At 37.1% G+C, this 20861-nt stretch overlaps 1 protein-coding gene and 1 long non-coding RNA gene across 2 annotated transcripts in view; both read left to right on the forward strand.

Moving 5' to 3' along the window:
* Positions 1-2094: 2094 nt before the first annotated feature.
* Positions 2095-20861, forward strand: part of LOC148299715 (uncharacterized) — a 78939-nt gene continuing 60172 nt past the window's right edge. The window contains exons 1-5 of the mRNA XM_088275773.1: positions 2095-2512; positions 2844-2949; positions 6493-6591; positions 9496-9594; positions 11628-11726. Coding sequence (XP_088131899.1) covers positions 2844-2949; positions 6493-6591; positions 9496-9594; positions 11628-11726 — 403 coding nt within the window. The 5' untranslated portion in view covers positions 2095-2512. The remainder of the gene's footprint in view (positions 2513-2843; positions 2950-6492; positions 6592-9495; positions 9595-11627; positions 11727-20861) is intronic.
* On the forward strand, positions 15560-19082 carry LOC148299716 (uncharacterized). Its single transcript, XR_015839042.1, has 5 exons — positions 15560-15920; positions 16745-16873; positions 18193-18294; positions 18471-18560; positions 18923-19082. It is a non-coding gene; the product is annotated as an uncharacterized LOC148299716 (long non-coding RNA).

The following is a 20861-nucleotide window of genomic DNA, read 5'->3' on the forward strand; positions in this document are numbered from 1 at the left end:
ATATATATATATATATATATATATATATATAATATATATATGTAGGTATATAGGTAGGTACAACATATGGCGCCTCAGCAGTAATTATTTCAAATGACACTAATAACAACGTTCCAATATTACGAGTATGTTAGCCAGATTGTCTGTCGAAAAAACACCGTTTGTGCTTTTTCGCACCGAACTAATTACTCGTAAACGAAACATTTTTTTTATTGAGCGTGCTGCACCGTACACGTGATAGAAGTGAAACTTCATAAAAAAAATAAAGAATAAGAGAAATTTATTATCCTGTTTATTTCATATTTACTAGGTCATTTAGTGGCGCTTCAATTAGTAATACAGATATTAATGGTTTGTGATACCAAAATATGAGATATATGTCCGTGATTCGATCTTTATATGTCCGCATAAATCAAACAATCACAGGACACGCACATAAATAATCACAAAACGCTATGATAAATATTACTTACTCAACCTCAGCCGAGCTACGTCGACCACATTCGCTCCACTCCCGTGGCGTCGGAATGTAGGTATAGTTCTCTTTTTCCTCTCTCTACTTTATCATTTTTCTCTCTCATGTAACGAAATGTGCCTACTGTACTTCACTTTTCACTTTTAATTATCGTTTATTGAATCGCTGCCTAAGAAGTTTCACTTTTAAAAAATACGGTTATTTATTTATTTTTAGAAAATGGAGTTCTCCGACCAATGGTAGTAGACAATTTGACCTTATTTTATTAAACAATAAATTCTCAATTTTTTCAAAATTTTGTTACATACCCATGTATAGTTAAAATAGTGTTACTCGTGTAACATTCACCATTCCACCCGTGATTGACAACCACACTACTCAAATTCTTGGAACTTCTATTTTATTGATTAATTTTGAAGCAAACTGTTTGATTTTTTAAAAATTAACTTGAATTTCACTGGAAACATCTACGGTGAGATGAGAGAAGCTTTTTATTAAGCAGAAACTCTTTCATCTGTATGTGAGGTCCGAATCCTGGATTATATTTACTTACCCGAGAAACGCTAGAAAATGCCCTTTTCATTTTTAGCTCAAAATTTTACCAGTTATTTTATTCGCAACAGTGTGTCCAAATTCTTCTTCTCAAATCTAGATTATCTCTGCTAAGGAGTTATTTTATTAATTTTTGCCAAAAACATATTTGTGAACAAATATTTGAACACCCTAAATGTTGTAAAAATATATTATTTATAAATAGATTATGCATTAATGACGTTAAGTGCTGATTGATTGATTACTCTTCTTTTCCAAGATTAGTATCAAATTCTTATTCACTATCTTATCTTCGCATTAATTTATTAAACCTTTAAAAAAACAAGTTTATCTTAATCTTTCGAATTATTCTGCTGTAAAGTGATAAGACGCTATCTGGACTAACGCGCAATACCTTACCGACCGTCTGCACCAATTCCAGAACCGCAGCGCTCACTTTATTCCCAATTTTCTACAATGCCCTTCACCATTCCTGCGCTCCTTGCAGAACCCCCGTACCTTCCCGATCATGGTCTATCCGCTTCCCGTATATATTATATGTGACTCAGCTGGCGGCGAGTTGCGAGCTGCGTACTACGATTTTCATACAATAATGTATGAATCGAGGTCTTTTGGTACCCCGCTTCGGATCAAGTGTGATTTTGGATGATCAGTACGGGAAAGGTTAATAGGTCGACAGTGATGTAAGTACGATTTAGGGAGGATACATTCCCTACTGTTATACCTTTGCTGTGTCTGAGCTCTCCCAACAAAGGAGAGAATTTCTGAAGGTCAAGTCCCAACGAACGGAGCCACAAGAATCATGTTCCGTCTACAGAACACCACTCTCTATTTTACTCCATTCTTGATTCTTACTCCCTTTAATGGTACTCTCACGTTTTTCTTTCCCCAACACCGTCTCAATATAAGCGATTCCAATTATTCTCCATGAATCTTATGTATGTACTTTTGAGCATGTAAAATGTTATTTTATTTCTCAAATAGTATGTATAACATTTAAAGAAACATCAGCCGCCACACCTTTATGTGCCTGCTAACCATTTATTTTTCACTACGGTGGAAAGCCATCTCTCGACAGTAAACTTCAATCTGACCGGCAAGTTTTAGAGACGGAAGTAGGCGTAGGGAGTATTGTAAAAGCGCTCACTCAGAATGCCAGTGCAAGGAGACTATACAGCTGACTCTCTGTAATGCTGCCCGCGTAGGTGTGGAATACGAATTCTCGGAATCTTCTACATTTGTAGGTGAGTATAACGTGACGCCACTGTCCGAGTTTGCTGTAACATCATCGGCAGCTACCAGGAGAATATTAGTCCGCTAAAGAATTGTGAATGCGCATTTGGTTGGATATTTGGGTTTCCGGTGTCGTCCGGCCCTGTCTTAGTCAAGGAGATAGCATTCTCCGAGATAACGCGTCGAGTATAAAATACCACTTTGCGCGTTATTCGCTCATAGCAGGACCACCAGGACCACAACCACAAAACGGTAAGTCAATATTCTGCCTGTGCTACCTATTACAATATCTATTTGTACCTATTGTACGAGAACATCCGAAGAGTTTGATTCTGGATTCAGATAAAACATGATCTCCTTATTACGAATTACAGAAATTAAAGGACAATTTAAGTGAATTTAAATGTTTTGGGGTCATCTCTTTATCGTTTCTGAATAAATTCACATCCATTTTAGGGCCTAGTTTTTTTCAATATGGAGTTATTTGGATTTTTTTCTCTATTTGTATTTTGTTACTAATGTTTGTTGAACTTTATGATAGAATGGCTGTATTATATTATAATTAAATGATATTATTTCACAGATGTCCGGACAAGATTTACTGAACGCAGCAGAAAAGGGAGACGTGGCGAAGGTCAACACTCTCCTTAAACAACATAATATAAACGTAAACTGGACAGATAGGGATGGTAAGATATTCCAAGATTATTGAACTAGTTAACCGAGGAATGTAGCAATAATAGGTGATGTTAGTAAAGCGATATGATATACAAGTGGGCGAATATTACTGTATATATTCTACCTTTGAGAATAGATTCAATTGTTCTTTAGTAGAATCCATATTAAGATATGGAATAAAGTCTTGGGGACATTCGACGAAAACAAATTTAAAAATGGTTCAAAATCTGCAATATTCCATAGTCAAAAAAATTGTGCCCAGTCATATATATAAGCAAAGGGACAATCCACCTTGAAATATAACCATTCAAAATTACTGCCGGTACGTGGAATATTGTGGATGAGTATCATCGTTGAACAACAAACTAGACAAAAATATCGAAATCCTTTAGTACACAACCATGTTACACGATTTACACACGACGAAGGTTTGATAGTTCCAAGAATGAACCCGTAAGCTGCGGATCGCATCTATTGTCGTTTTTTATAAAGGTACCGTTGACTGCAGATCGCATGCATAGTCGTTTTTCAACTTTACGTCCTTATATCAACACCTATGGATAATTTTTTGCACTTAAATTTGGTTTGAGGCATAGATGAATTAGTTCTCTTTGATTTATTGTCATAAAATATCAAAATTATTTTTATTTAGTGTCAACTTTATCGTGAATACTTCCGGTCGGCTCGTGCTCGGCGCGTGGTCTCAGTATCGTTCAGTATGTTCAATCAGTTTAGGCGATCTAAATTATCATAAACTTTTTTCATAATTATTATATTTATTAACTGTGTGGAACGAGAAGGGTATTATAATTAACTAACAAGTGATTGTATAACACGGTGTTTTGTGATATTTTTGTACTATGTTTTATTTATTTACTATCGTGCAATGCTTCGAATACTGGAAGCATTTTTTTAATGTTAGAAGATGAGGTGATCAGCCCCGCGCTTCTTGTACCAGTCCAGGGTGATATTAAATAAATATGAGAGTGAAAATCACCAATACTTATTTTGAACCCCTGGGAACCGAACCCGAAACCTCCAGCAGGGTAGCCAAACGCGCTGACCACTACACTACGGAGGTGTACTTAACGAACTTTTCAATTTCATTTAAACAAAATAAGGGTTTATTTAATAATTTTATTTATTTTTTTAATTTTTGATATATACGGTACTATTGTACCATTTACATAATAAGAATGAAAGAATATATCAATTGCGACACATCGATTCATCAAGTTGTCTTCAACTACTTTCATGTTATAAAAAAAAAATATATATATATGCTATAAAAATAAAATATTATGCTGAAAGTAAACAAAAACATAAATAAACTAAGTTTTCAATCAAAACGTGACATTCTATGGGCTAGGAATAAGTCAGTTATTGCCGATTTACATTTATGAAGCGATATATTGTAGAAATGTATATTGGTGGCATATTCATTACTAGTATTTGGGAATCTTAGTATAGGAGTATTAAAGCGAGCTACCGTCCGAGCATTTGGACAGCAGAATAAAGTAGGTGGTCTACTAGGCCGTGGCGGTACATAGAATGATATCAGTTTTGGCAATTCAGGGCTTTCGAAAATTGCTTTGATGATTGTATACAACGTTATAATATCTGAGTATAATATATGTATGTTGTAATAAATGTGTTCTTTGCGTGTTTTTTTAACGTTTTCCGTTTCGAAATTAACAAACATTCTTGCTGACGGGTAGAGAACTTATGCAGAATGAAAATCTTATTATTATATTATAATTCAGATCAATTTTTTCAAAACGTTAAAAAAATACTAAAAAAACCTATTGATGGATATATTTTATGAAATGATGTGAACAATAAGTATTAACTTATGCCCTTCGAGTATTTCGTACGAAAACGGCGCTATATAAATTATACAAGAAATAGATAATTAAATGTGAATAATTAAATGTAAACTATTGGTGACTAAAACATACTGGGGAGGTTACTGGGATAGGTAGTGGGGTCCTGCTACATGGCCTCGCGCTGGCCGTACACCCTGTATATACAGTACATCCTCCGTTACAGGGTACACTGCACTACACTGTGCAGCATGTGGGGGCCACCTCCCGGTAGTACAGGCACTCCAGCAGGCGGGGGCTACAGTAGATCTGCAAACTAATGCAGGTAAGTGTAACTAGTAGTAGCAGTAGTAATATGCCCAACACACGCAATGTACATACAGGACACCATGGTATATAGGTTACATGAATCATCACTAACTAGCAGAAACGGAAATATACATTTATTTGCAAACGGCGCATTAGGACCTTTTATATATTAAATGTTAAAACAAGCACTGATTATTTGAACTACTTAGTTGCATTTTACAGTTGAAAAACACATAAAAAAGTGATTTTGTGACATTGTTACGGTCTGACTTTTGTACAAAAAATGAAAATTTTGAAAGAGAGAAAGAAGACAATTGAATCTCAAAAGTGCTTTGTAGTCCAATTTAAATTAATATTTATTTACTCAAATAAATATGAGTGTGAAAATCACCAATATTTATTTTGACCCCCCTGGGAATCGAACCCGGGTCCTCCAGCAGGGTAGCCAAACGCGCTGATCACTACACTGCGGAGGTGTACTTTGTGGACATTTCAATTATATTTGAACAAAATTAGGTTATATTTAATAATTTTATGTAATGATAAATGTGTTCATTGCGTGTTCTTTAAACGTTTTCCTACAAATGTTCCACCGTATATCTCAGTCATTGAACAGTATACAGAAAGTACAATTTTTATTCCAGCAGGGTTTCAATCTGAAATTACAAACATTCTTGCTGACGAGGTAGAGACCTTATGCAGAGTGAACTTTTTTATTATATTAAAATTCAGATTCATTTTTTTCAAAACGTTAAAAAAAGACAGAAAAAAATAATTCATAAATAAATTTAATGAAATGATGTGAAGAATAAGTATTTACTTATGCCCTTCCAATGATTTCATATAAATTATCCACGAAATAGATACTTAAATGTAAACTATGTTTAAAGAAACTACTAGCTTTTTACCACTTGAGTTTTATTATAGACTACATGTTTCGGAAGTTAAACTTCCATCATTCAGGTCTGTATAGTAACTAAAATATAAAATATAAAATTGTTCTATAAATAAGGAATATAGAATACACCTTGTTCCATATAAAGGCCAAATAATGAATTATCTTGAAAATTTAGAAATCCGAAAAAACCTAAATTCTAATAATAATTTATTAAATAATATATTGTTTCAAAATTCTTCACCTTTGCTTTCCATTTTTCCTTTGTTTTCAAACTCCGCCCCTTGACTAACCCCCTCCCCCTAACTTTCCCCTCTCCTTACTTATAGAAGAATTTTTTTTTTATATTTTAGTTCGGATGTCACATGTCTTACCACAAAGTTAATGCCGAAACAATAAATAAATAAATTGTAAACTATTGGTGACCATAACATACTGGGGAGGTTACTGGGATAGGTATTGGGGTCCTGCTACATGGCCTCGCGCTGGCCGTACACCCTGTATATACAGTACATCCTCCGTTACAGGGGCCACTGCACTACACCATGCAGCATACAGGGGCCACCTCCCGGTAGTACGGGCACTCCTGCAGGAGGGGGCTGCACTAGATCTGCAAGATAATGCAGGTAAGTGTAACTAGTAGTAGCAGTAGTAATATGCCCAACACACGCAATGTACATACAGGACACCATGGTATATAGGTTACATGAATCATCACCAACTAGCAGAAACGGAAATATACATTTATTTGCAAACGGCGCATAAAGACCTTTTATATATTAAATGTTAAAACAAGCACTGATTATTTGAACTACTTAGTTGCATTTTACAGTTGAAAAACACATAAAAAAGTGATTTTGTGACATTGTTACGGTCTGACTTTTGTACAAAAAATGAAAATTTTGAAAGAGAGAAAGAAGACAATTGAATCTCAAAAGTGCTTTGTAGTCCAATTTAAATTAATATTTATTTACTCAAATAAATATGAGTGTGAAAATCACCAATATTTATTTTGACCCTCCTGGGAATCGAACCCGGGACCTCCGGCAGGGTAGCCAAACGCGCTGATCACTACACTGCGGAGGTGTACTTTGTGGACATTTCAATTATATTTGAACAAAATTAGGTTATATTTAATAATTTTATGTAATGATAAATGTGTTCATTGCGTGTTCTTTAAACGTTTTCCTACAAATGTTCCACCGTATATCTCAGTCATTGAACAGTATACAGAAAGTAGGGTAGACTGGGTACGGTTGAAACAATTTTGCTTATATTGTCCATAGTATTGTTCTTTACAAGTCAAGCGATGATGAAGATGCATTAAATACAAGAGCGTGTTTCTGTCTACTAATGGGAAGTATAATTTCAGTACCCGGTGTGTTATTTTTAGTGGCAGATCAAATTTAAAAAATATATCCGATTTGTTTCAACCGTCCCCATACCAGGGGCAGTTGAAACAGTGATTGGGGTCAGTTGAAACACACGCAAATAAATCAATATTTATATTGTAAGACGTTTTATTCATTATTTATTTTTGTGTTATAAATAATTATGGCACCGCATGACAATATTAATCAGTCTACAGATATGTAATGAACAAAAACAAATAAAAACAATGGCATTTTTAAAAAAAAACAAATCGAACGAAAATAATCTGTGAATAAACTAAAAGGAAACACTTCTATCATTTTGATTAGTCATAAATCAAGCGGAAATCTAGCTTTGGGATCATTCCGAGTCGCAATTGTGGCAAACATAGCTAAGACCACCTTTTGTGTAGTCTTCTTGAGCCCACAGTTTACAAGTGGTGCACTGTATCCACTTTTCACCGGATCTGCTCTCTGAATACAGTGACAGACAAACAAGACAATAGCACTCGTCCTCTTTTGATGATGATTCCTGTTGCGTATTATGATTATTTTTTCCTTTAACGATCCTTCTACTTTTTCCTCCATCCAATCTTTTCTTCACTTACTTAGTTTTCATACGTTTCAACCTTATTTCTTGCTCCTTTCTTATCCCTTCTTTTTCTGTTTTTTTTTAGTAGCAAGTATTTTGCAAGCTCCTGCTCCTGCTCTTTATTAAAAACTTCGTTGTGGGGTTCATATCCCATTTTCTTCTTCACCAGATGCATCTCGCTTTCGTATATATCTAATGAGCGAACAGTGGTTTAATCCATGCTTTTCCGACGCTTTTCGCAGTGAATCTCCTGCTTCAACCTCCTCATCAGCGTATGTATACCTCGACAAGTCGACCTCTCCTCTCGAAGTCTTTCTTACGCGTACTCTCAGCATCTAGAAAACAGGAAAACTGAAAAAATATGTTGTTTCAACCGTACCCACAAAAAATGTTTCAACCGTCCCCAACCCCTCCTTTAGGTGGAAAACAGAAAATAGTAATGTTAACAATAATGGCACATTAAAACTAATCACTAAATCGTGTTCTACAAGCTTCATTTCAAACACGAAATCACACTCAATAATATCGTTTCAATAGAAACCGTAATAAAAAGAAAATTCTCGGAACAAAAATACTTACTTTTGGTTATCAAAATACAATAGGACCTCCTACAAGCAACTGCACAGTGCGGCGAGCGATGCAACACTGATATTTGTGTTTGAACTTGTTGTCCACTTTGTTCGTCCCTTGGACCCTTCACCCTACCGCATACGGTTTGCAAGATATTTGCTCTGTTTCAACCGTCCTTTGTTTCAACCGTACCCAGTCTACCCTACAATTTTTATTCCAGCAGGGTTTCAATCTGAAATTACAAACATTCTTGCTGACGGGGTAGAGACCTTATGCAGAGTGAACTTTTTTATTATATTAAAATTCAGATTCATTTTTTTCAAAACGTTAAAAAAAGACAGAAAAAAATAATTCATAAATAAATTTAATGAAATGATGTGAAGAATAAGTATTTACTTATGCCCTTCCAATGATTTCATATAAATTATCCACGAAATAGATACTTAAATGTAAACTATGTTTAAAGAAACTACTAGCTTTTTACCACTTGAGTTTTATTATAGACTACATGTTTCGGAAGTTAAACTTCCATCATTCAGGTCTGTATAGTAACTAAAATATAAAATATAAAATTGTTCTATAAATAAGGAATATAGAATACACCTTGTTCCATATAAAGGCCAAATAATGAATTATCTTGAAAATTTAGAAATCCGAAAAAACCTAAATTCTAATAATAATTTATTAAATAATATATTGTTTCAAAATTCTTCACCTTTGCTTTCCATTTTTCCTTTGTTTTCAAACTCCGCCCCTTGACTAACCCCCTCCCCCTAACTTTCCCCTCTCCTTACTTATAGAAGAATTTTTTTTTTATATTTTAGTTCGGATGTCACATGTCTTACCACAAAGTTAATGCCGAAACAATAAATAAATAAATTGTAAACTATTGGTGACCATAACATACTGGGGAGGTTACTGGGATAGGTATTGGGGTCCTGCTACATGGCCTCGCGCTGGCCGTACACCCTGTATATACAGTACATCCTCCGTTACAGGGGCCACTGCACTACACCATGCAGCATGGCGGGGCCACCTCCCGGTAGTACGGGCACTCCTGCAGGAGGGGGCTCCAGTAGATCTGCAAACTAAGCTCGGTAAGTGTAACTAGTAGTAGCAGTAGTAATATGCCCAACACACGCAATGTACATACAGGACACCATGGTATATAGGTTACATGAATCATCACTAACTAGCAGAAACGGAAATATACATTTATTTGCAAATATACTTTTATATATTAAATGCTAAAAAAGCACTGATTATTTGAGTTTACTAAAGACTAGAGTTTTTTTTATCTTTAATGAATTTATTTTTTATTTTTTACCTTGTTACAAAAAAAAACCAAAAAACATTATTATTTCAAAGTCGATCCGGAGACGTAGGATGATTCCGATGTGTATAAAATATTATATATGTGGTAAATATTATATATGTGGTAAGTTAACTTTTTTAAGTTAGTTATATGTGGTAAAAACATCATTTGGCACTTTTTTGCATCGCACGGCCAACCCCAAGGTAGACGAGTCGCGTTCAGACCACCATAGAGATGGATTCACAGCTGGGAATCTACTTCGCTGGAGGCTAATCCCTCTTAAAAACAGGCCACGAGGCCTACACCATGAAGGGGTATAAATGCACATACGTAAAGTGATCACTTAAGTCAGCCAAATGCCAGGTCGTAAGCCCTGGGATGCTCAGATATACGCCTTATTTCGTATAAAACGACAGATGCCATGTCATAAGATAAGACATTTATCATGTTTATTGGTATCATCCATACGGTGAATAATCCAGTAACTGTCACAGTTTCTAAATTAAATAGGAATTTAAAAAACGTTAAAAATGAAATTAACTAAGCATTTTCTAATATTAACAGTCTCCCGAATTATTTTATTATTATATATATTCACGAAGTCCAATTATAAGATAAAATGATTCATTAGAATCCGAAACATACTAACCATCGACAACCTGAAGAGAGTTTACTACGCTATCGCTCACTCACTACTGCAGTATGGCATTATTGCATGGGGAGGCTCGTACAACAACATACTGAACTCAGTGAAAATAGTACAGAAAACCATAATTAAAGTCATCTTGAAAAAAAAAAAATATTTCCAACAAAATTATTATGTAAAAAATTTCAAGTCCCAAATATAGAATCCATTTATAAAAAAACCGCAGTTTTTCAAATACTAAAGGGTGACAACTATTTAAATTTAACAAAAAATTTATCATCGAGATTCTCAAACGATTTTTCTACTCCAAAATGCAACACCAAGCAATTTCAGCAAAACTTCAAATATTTGGCAATCAAACATTTCAATAAACTCCCTAAAGAAATAAAAAAATAGATGATATAAAAATCCTTAAGAAAAAAAATAAAGCTCTATACATTTAAATCTTTAAAAAATATTTATAAAAAAAACTATAATATCTTTTACTATATAACATTAAACCACGAGTGTAAGTCCCTCTCCAAGCACAAGAGCACAGACTCTTTTATGGAGAGGCACAGCGAATCGAAATATAAAAGTTCTCCATATGTATAAATGATTCAAATGTATTATGTTATAAATAAAAATGTAAATATATTAAATGAATAAAAAAAAAAGATAAAATAATAAAAATGAAAAGGATATTTTCTGGCATTTCTCCTGTATGTAATTATAATCCAGGATTCGGACCTCACATACAAATACAAGAGTTTCTGCTCAGTAAAATAGCTTCTTCGTCATACCAATGGATGTCACTAGTGAAAATTCTAGTGATTATAAAGTGTTTAAAGTGTCTAAAGTGATCACTTAAACCTGCCTACGTCGGTCGAAGGCACCTTGAATACCCAGACTTTCATATTCTTCTTCATCTTTGTTGAGATGTAAAAAAATATTTTAATAAATAACTCCTATAAAAATATTTACATAAGTAAAGTAGGGTACATATAAGCCCTTCCAGTGATTTCGTACGAAAACGGCGCTATATAAATTATCCAAGAAGTAGATAATTAAATGTAAACTATTGGTGACTATAACACACTGGGGAGGTTACTGGGATAGGTAGTGGGGTCCTGCTACATGGCCTCGCGCTGGCCGTACACCCTGTATATACAGTACATCCTCCGTTACAGGGAGAACAGCACTACACCTGGCAGCATGGGAGGGCCACCTCCCGGTAGTACGGGCACTCCTGCAGGCAGAGGCTGCAGTAGATCTGCAAGATAATGATGGTAAGTGTAACTAGTAGTAGCAGTAGTAATATGCCCAACACACGCAATGTACATACAGGACACCATGGTTAGGATAGGCCGATGACATTTTTTGCGAATTCAACTATGAAAGCAGTCTAAAAAGTTGCATTTTGGATCGCACATAACGAGAAAAATATTTTTTTAAATATTCGATGCTACTTTTGGCCCTCAACCAGAGCTCAAAGTTTTCGGAAAAGCCATTTTTGCGCTTTATCAGCTGTCATTTCGTAATTTAGTAATAAAGACAGTCTAATTAAATGTTACGATATGTAATATACTTCACTTAATAAGCACATAATGGCAAAAGTTGCACTTTACGTTGTTATAAATAGGTAGCGTTGTTTTCGTAAGTCATTATATCCATCAGTATTCGGCCTCTAAGGAATTGGTTGCGCTGTCCGTAATTTTCTTTAGATCCCTTTACTTAAAAAACGAGTTAGAATTTTAAACATTTCATAATTTAGGTTAAAAATAATCTTAACGAACGATTTAAGTCATTTTTAATACAATATTACGTTAATTAAAACCGAATTGAGTTCATCTAAACCCTGTATAAGATAATACTAGATTTTGGTTTATAGCCACATTTATTTTGGAATTTTTCTCGAACCGGTTTCAAAAAGAACTTTGTTATCTTCAGGGATAGACATGTACATATATATTCCAGAATACAACGAGGTTTTGGTCGAAACCAGTTGGAGAAAAGTACCACTAATGGATGTGGTTAAAAATAAAGTTCTAGTTTTATTTTATAAAGTTTTATAAAACGTGCCACAAAATATCTGCCAAAAATATTCAAGAAATAAGCTAAACCCGCTACTAACAAAGACGTAGTAAAGAAGATTGTTAGAGGTCAGATCATAGAAACGATAGCAAAATGACGATAGGCACTATTGACTTAAAATAATCTTCAAAAATTCATAGAAAGAACAGCCAAACTTCAAAAACAAATCGAAAAACTATCGATTATCAAATCAAGGTTACACCTCCTTTGTCTAAAAGAAAATGGAATAAATATTTACAGGAAACTACAGAATCAGTGAGTTTAAAATCATTCCCTGAACCCTCATCGTCCAAAAGAAAAACTGTACAATTCCTGCTACAACAAGTGTGTGTAAACGATTTGGTTTTTCAGACCGATGAGTTGCAACTTTGACTTTTGTTGTTGTAAAAGACTACAAGCCATACTACACCAATATTTGGAACTGGCAAATGTATTTCAGATTCAAACGTCAATGATTTTTGAGCAGCAGTTTGGAGCTTGAAAATATTCAATGCCTAAGTATTTAATACTGAAAACATGGAGCAATTCAACGTTCAGAATAAGTATTGAATATACCATTACAGTGGTTTATTTATATTTTACCTACATTCTAATGCATTGCCATTTTGACATTATTTACCCATGATGGTCCCACATCTGGTCTTAGGGGAAATTCTAATCCAACTGGAAAAGCCTTAAGTTTTGTGAATGATTATCGATTATAGATTTTTTACTGTACATGTAAACCGCTATGTTTATATATATATATATATATATATATATATATATATATATATATATATATATATATATATATGTATATATATATATGTATATATATATATATATATATATATATATATATATATATATATATATATATATATATATATATATTTATATATGCTTATAGTCACTATATCTATTCCCAATAGCTTACTAAAGTAGGGCACCGTAACAAAATACTAAACTTGTAAGTGCGTGAAAAAGATTGAGAACCCCTGGTGTATAGGTTACATCAATCATCACCAACTAGCAGAAACGGAAATATAGATTTATTTGCAAATGGTGCATAAAGACTTTTTATATATTATATATCAAAGGTCTATATATTAAAATCAAGCACTGATTATTTGAATCTACTAAGTTGCATTTTACAGTTGAAAAACAAATAAAAAAGTCATTTTGTGACAATCGTTTCGCCTAGTTATGTCATTTTCAAACGAATTTAATTCGTTATTACCGGTTTCGGAATAATCATACCATCATCAGGATTTAAATTAAATTGTCACCGTCTGACTTTTGTACAAAAATGAAAATTTTGAAAGAGAGAAATAAAACAATTGAATCACAATGGGAATATTTTTAAAAGTGCTTTGAAGTCCAATTAAGTTTGGTATTTATTATATTTTAATCTCCCGCGCAGATATATCGGCCGACCTCGTGACGCAGACAGATGAGTTCACAACAGCCATCTATGTCGGATCGAGGAAATTTTTTTTCACACACAACTTCACACACAAGAAACACGTCTAGACTTGTAATTTCTTTCCTCATATTAGCTTTGTTGCGTAGCGGATAGGTGTGGATATAGTGAAAACATTCACGGATGGGAACATTGGTACACGAGTATAATAATCCAACATAAAAATCCAGTTTCCGGTAAGCGCTGGTTCAAAATGCCCGAATAATGCACATTGTTCATATTACCCCCATTATGTTATGTATGTACTTACACGATTCAATGTCTGCCAGTGAACAAGTCATTTCTGTCTTTCTACCTTCATTCCGCACCAAGATGCCGAGGGTGTCCAGGCTTAATGTACAAGCTCCGCTCTTGTGAAACTATTTTATAATTTTCAATGTTTTTAGGTGATACACCACTCGACCTGGCTAAAAGATATGGTGGCAAGGAAGTAGTAGCTTGTCTGGAGTTGGAAATAGGCAGTAAGTATAAGCCAGTAAATGTATTCACAACCAGTGGAATGTAAACATTTCCTACCAACTATACACTTTCACATAAGTATACCCACAACAAGTACCTACTTGAATCTAGACTAATATATTTACTAGTAGATGTGTGCACGCTACAAAATAAAACATAAGAAGTAAATACCGTTCCCGAAAATGAGGCGACGTTTTACAGGAAATAAGTAGAGGACTCTTCCTAATACCTGCTGGACTGAACGTGTTATGGATATAGCTAATGTTGTATCGTGCAAAGAATGTGTAATGTAGTTCTGTGGACATGTGGAATCTAGTGCTATTCTTCTTCTTCTGCCAACCCTTATCCGCACCCCAATGGTGCATAGGGCACTGCATCAAACACTTGATCAGCGTTGTTTACACATGAAGGAAAAGTGATTAGCCCACCGCTTCAGGCACCTCCAGGGTAATATTGAATAAATATTAGAATGAAAAATCACTTAAATTTATTTAACTATGAATCGAACTCGGGACCTCCAGAACGGTAGCTAAGCGTGCTGACCATTGCACTACGGAGGCAGAGTATAGTTTTATAGGAATGTAAAATCTAGTTCTATAGAACTAGATTTTACATTCTTATAAGAATGGAAAATCTAGTGCTATTCTTCTTCTTCTTCTTCGGACCTGTTGAAATGAATATAGAAAGTCGAGACATAAAAATGTTCAAAGTTTGAGCTTCGATCCAACGTATGTTCCATATTTCTCATTTCCATCTTCTCTTCCTTACGTACAGACTTCTCTGCAAACTGCGGACAGGAGGCTCGGCTGGCGATCCCACTATACCGACTTACTATTTGTTCCTCAGAACGGGAGGTGTTGCAACACACTGCACCATGGGAGAAGAAAGTTAAGGAGCTGGAGGACGCCCTGACTGCCCTAGCCGCTCCTAGCAGCTCCGCTCTGTCCCTGGAAAGGGTGCAAGCTGAACACGCCGAAACTCTGCAGCAACACCGCCAAGACACGGGTATTGATTCAGAATCTTCATAAATAAATTGACTTATACGAAGACAGCTTTCCAACTTGCAGACGAGAGATGAAAAGTGACTTACTGTTTGATCCTCAGAACGCAAGACGACCGAGTTGGAGCAGAAAGTTAAGGAGCTGGAGGACGCCCTGACTGCCCTAGCCACTCCCAGTAGCTCCACTCTGTCCCTGGAAAGGGTGCAAGCTGAACACGCCGAAACTCTGCAGCAACACCGCCAAGACACGGGTACTGATTCAGAATCTTCATAAATAAATTGACTTATACGAAGACAGCTTTCCAACTTTTCCAAAGAGAGATGAAAAGTGACTTACTGTTTGATCCTCAGAACGCAAGACGACCGAGTTGGAGCAGAAAGTTAAGGACCTGGAGAACGCCCTGACTGCCCGAGCAGGCCCCGCCCCGTCCCTGGAAACCCTGCAGCAACACCGCCAAGACACGGGTACTGAGTCTTGTTGTTAAGTGCGAGAAACTAAATCATCACTATTACAAACATGATGGACAAATATCATACTCTACATCGGATTCAATGGATAGATTTTACCACAAAGTGACTGCCGAATCAATTAATGAAATCCTTCAATATTGATAAAGACATAAGTTGTAGAAAGGAGAGTAAATGGTGCCCTGAATTCAGTATTATCAAATAAAACCCCATCAGGGAAAGCTAAGCAGCACTGTCCCGGTAATGTATGGAAGTGGAGCATAGAAGGATGAGAGAAGACTGAATGCAGTCGGAATGTGATCTCTCGTTAGACACGAGGAATGGGTGCAAGGCTGAGATAAGCATTACCCAGCCAACTAAGGAAGGTGTGTCGAGATGGTTTGGGCATGTGAATCAAGTGAGAGTGGGAGAACAGTTAATCATATATATGTGCAAATGTGGTCAGGTCAGGAGTCGGAATAATAAGCGGGTAGGTACGTATGAGGAGATGCATGAATGCGGAACATGCGAAGATTGTTTGCCAAGACAGAAGATGTGGGGTTCTATTCTGTCTGCCTACCGCCGCTAGGAGGCGGCGTGATGGTTAGTTAGTTTTCTACGATAATTTTCAAAATGATACATTTTCACTTGTGATGTGATCAACTTAGTTTGACCTGTCCGGGAGTACGTTTCTGCGGACAAAACTGTATCTGTGGAGTCAGTTTTTTTGGTATTTTTTATTTACTTTTTATAATTTTATATCACAGTGGGGACATTTACCTACGCCTTGAGGTTTTACTGTAACAAGTTACTTACTTCAATAAATCTGTTAATCTCCCCAGGTGGAGCATATGGACACCGCAAGGCGCCCCCGAAGAAGGAGACAACTGGACAACAGGCCCTGACGACGAGCAGCCGCCATTCTGTCCCAACTTCTCCTAATAGGGCAACAGGAAAAGGGGGAGGTAAAGGTAAACAACCATCACGCTGCTTCTCCGCCGGGTAGGCAGAGAGAATAACACGCCTCATCAAGCTCAAGCACTGTTATATTGATCGTTAATCACAAGAAGGTGGTAAGGTGATCAGCCCCGCGCTTCAGTCCTAGGGATATTAAGTGGACCATTACTCTTGTCTGTTGTGTCCCTTCGGGAATCGAACCCGTAACCTCTAATGGGGTAGCCAAGACGCGCTACGGAAGAGGATAAAAAATTATGAAATCCACCAGAAGTCTTTTTGATTAATATTGAAAGCATTAACTTTGTGGATCATATTGATATATTATTTCGAGAAATAAAAATACTTTGTGTTCTGATCCATTCACATTTTCATTAACCAACTAGTTTCAGCAACAACCTGTTGCCCTGCCTGTTTCATTTATTACTGAAACCCTGAAGAGGGCAACAGGTTGTTGCCGAAACTAGTTGGTTAATAAAAATGTGAGTGGATCAGAACACAAAGTATTTCTATTTCTCGAAATAATACCATCGGAAGTCGTTTATTTATCATAGATAGAATGGACAATGTCACGCCGCTATCACTGGAACCAGCCGGTGTAAATGTGAGCCCTGTAGTACTCGGACTTCCATATTAGCATCTCGGTAGAATCTTACCGTGACCCGAGTGGATGATGATATCTCTAGTCAAGTTAGCAATAAAACAACACTCGGTTTCTTACTATATAGTATACATAATGTACATAGAACTAAAAGATCCATAACGCAGTAACACATCAAACAAAATGTAACATACCTACTCGTATACCTCTTTCGGTCGAAGGAACATTGATGATTATGCACTAAAGTTGTACAACCTGCTTCCACTATCCATAAAGTCACTAAACCCTCCAAACTACTACTCATGACTTGATGATGGAAGTGGGCAGATAGAAATAGATCGCATCATTCGGCCATGGCGTATTTGATTGTATGCACAATTTTCTCACATAACATTTTTTTTAAATAAATTTAGTATGTTGCAATGTTTTATGTGAAACTTTGTATGATGAAATAAATAGTGAAATCTCTAGCCAAAGTGATAAAAAGGGCTATCACACGGAGTAGAGAAAGAATAACATATGGAGAGACCGTGTCAAAAAGTTGGATCAATCAAGGATCCCATGCATTGCGGATAACGAGATACCACCGGGTCACCCCCTTCCCGGAACACCTCCAGAGAGATGGAAGGATAGCTGGGCGCCAACGTCTCAGGAGGAGTCACGTTCCTGAACAAAGTGGATCTTCTGATCTAATACTAGAAACGGATGAAGGTTTTATATGTATATTCTCTTTAGCAGGTATTTCTCCGCTGATGGTAGCTGCCAAAGAGGGAAACTTGGATGCAGTCAACATATTATTGGCAGCGGGGGCACTCGTGGACCAAGCAGACGCAAAGGGTAACCTATACTTTTATCAACTGATGTATGTCCTCGGTTATAGCTCCGACTGCAGTGTCGTATGTCTTCGGCTACTAGTGTGAGTGCACTGTTACACATCCCCGGATGCAGGTCCGAGTGCCTGGTGTATCCTCAGCTTACACATCTGACTGCACTGATGTATGCCTCGGTTACAGGTCGCACAGCCCTGGTTTATGCGGTCCAAGGGGGTCACCTGGATGTGATGAAGGTCCTGATAGAAGCAGGAGCAAAATTGAATCAGAAGGGTAATTATTATTTTTGTTATCTTTATTTTCAATTCTTTTGCATTACACAAACGTGACATAAATTCAAATATAAAAAAAAGATCCCACAAAGGCATGGCCTGTGTCTGGGTATACAATATAATTTAGGTCATAGTAAAGGGCACTGGCAAGAATACAATAGGTATTAAAAGTAGAACTAAATAAAAGTATTAATGTAAAATACAAAAAATACCATAATAGTTTTTTATTAGGTTTGTAACTTTACACTCATCTATTTGCAGTGAAACTTCTGTATGGATATTCAGTGTTAGTATTGGAATACGCATATGACATGTGATATTTGACTATATTTTCGTGAAACGCCAATATTTGTCTGTTTTCAGCAAAATGAGCAGTTCCCTCGTTCTTCTCGCACCGCACCACCTACCACCGCAACATTAGCCCGAGTCAGTTCTACTGGATCCCGATTTATTTAGCCCGGATCGCTACGATAACATCCGACTACATCCAGCTGTATTTCACAGTAATAAAGCGATTTCAAAACATAATGTCTTTTTCAACTTGACTAACTGACTAACTATCACGCCGCTTCGCCGCAGGGGTAGGCAGAGAGAATAGAACGCCACACCACTCTGTCTTTGCAAACATTCTTCGCCTCTTCCACGTTCATTCATCGCCTCATACATACCCGCCGATTGTTACGACTCCTAACCTGACCACTTTCAAGTATTTGGCATACCTGATCGTACCATGTTTTTCTAGGTCTTCCTCTGCTCCTTTTCCCAATTACATTCGCCTCATTAATTTGTTTTAGCGTTCTTTCTTCTCTCATTCGTTCTACATGTCCGAACCATCTCAAGACACCTTTCTTAATTTTATGGATAGTGTAATCTTTATAGATAATAATCTTTTTTAACTTGACGGAATAAAATAATGAACTTCACCAAATAATCACAACTACTCACCGCTTTGGCTACCTTTGAACACTCGAGGCTTATCTGTATGCACTCAATGCAGCTACGCGTGCATACGAGGTGCCCACATGGTCACCGATTGTCACTCGGGACATATCTGTACACACTAAGCGTGCATGCAAGGTGCCCATATGGTCAGCGTATAAACACTCGGTGCATATCTGTATGCACTCAATGCAGCTACGCGTGCATACGAGGTGCCCACATGGTCACCGATTGTCACTCGGGACATATCTGTACACACTAAGCGTGCATGCAAGGTGCCCATATGGTCAGCGTATAAACACTCGGTGCATATCTGTATGCACTCAATGCAGCTACGCGTGCATACGAGGTGCCCACATGGTCACCGATTGTCACTCGGGACATATCTGTACACACTAAGCGTGCATGCAAGGTGCCCATATGGTCAGCGTATAAACACTCGGTGCATATCTGTATGCACTCAATGCAGCTACGCGTGCATACGAGGTGCCCACATGGTCACCGATTGTCACTCGGGACATATCTGTACACACTAAGCGTGCATGCAAGGTGCCCATATGGTCAGCGTATAAACACTCGGTGCATATCTGTATGCACTCAATGCAGCTACGCGTGCATACGAGGTGCCCACATGGTCACCGATTGTCACTCGGGACATATCTGTACACACTAAGCGTGCATGCAAGGTGCCCATATGGTCAGCGTATAAACACTCGGTGCATATCTGTATGCACTCAATGCAGCTACGCGTGCATACGAGGTGCCCACATGGTCACCGATTGTCACTCGGGACATATCTGTACACACTAAGCGTGCATGCAAGGTGCCCATATGGTCAGCGTATAAACACTCGGTGCATATCTGTATGCACTCAATGCAGCTACGCGTGCATACGAGGTGCCCACATGGTCACCGATTGTCACTCGGGACATATCTGTACACACTAAGTGTGCATGCAAGGTGCCCATATGGTCAGCGTATAAACACTCGGTGCATATCTGTATGCACTCAATGCAGCTACGCGTGCATACGAGGTGCCCACATGGTCACCGATTGTCACTCGGGACATATCTGTACACACTAAGCGTGCATGCAAGGTGCCCATATGGTCAGCGTATAAACACTCGGTGCATATCTGTATGCACTCAATGCAGCTACGCGTGCATACGAGGTGCCCACATGGTCACCGATTGTCACTCGGGACATATCTGTACACACTAAGCGTGCATGCAAGGTGCCCATATGGTCAGCGTATAAACACTCGGTGCATATCTGTATGCACTCAATGCAGCTACGCGTGCATACGAGGTGCCCACATGGTCACCGATTGTCACTCGGGACATATCTGTACACACTAAGCGTG

The sequence above is a fragment of the Brachycentrus maculatus genome, unplaced genomic scaffold, assembly GCF_059751285.1.
Source record: "Brachycentrus maculatus isolate JH-2025_06_01 unplaced genomic scaffold, ASM5975128v1 h1tg000987l, whole genome shotgun sequence".
Classification (NCBI taxonomy): Eukaryota; Metazoa; Arthropoda; class Insecta; order Trichoptera; family Brachycentridae; genus Brachycentrus; species Brachycentrus maculatus.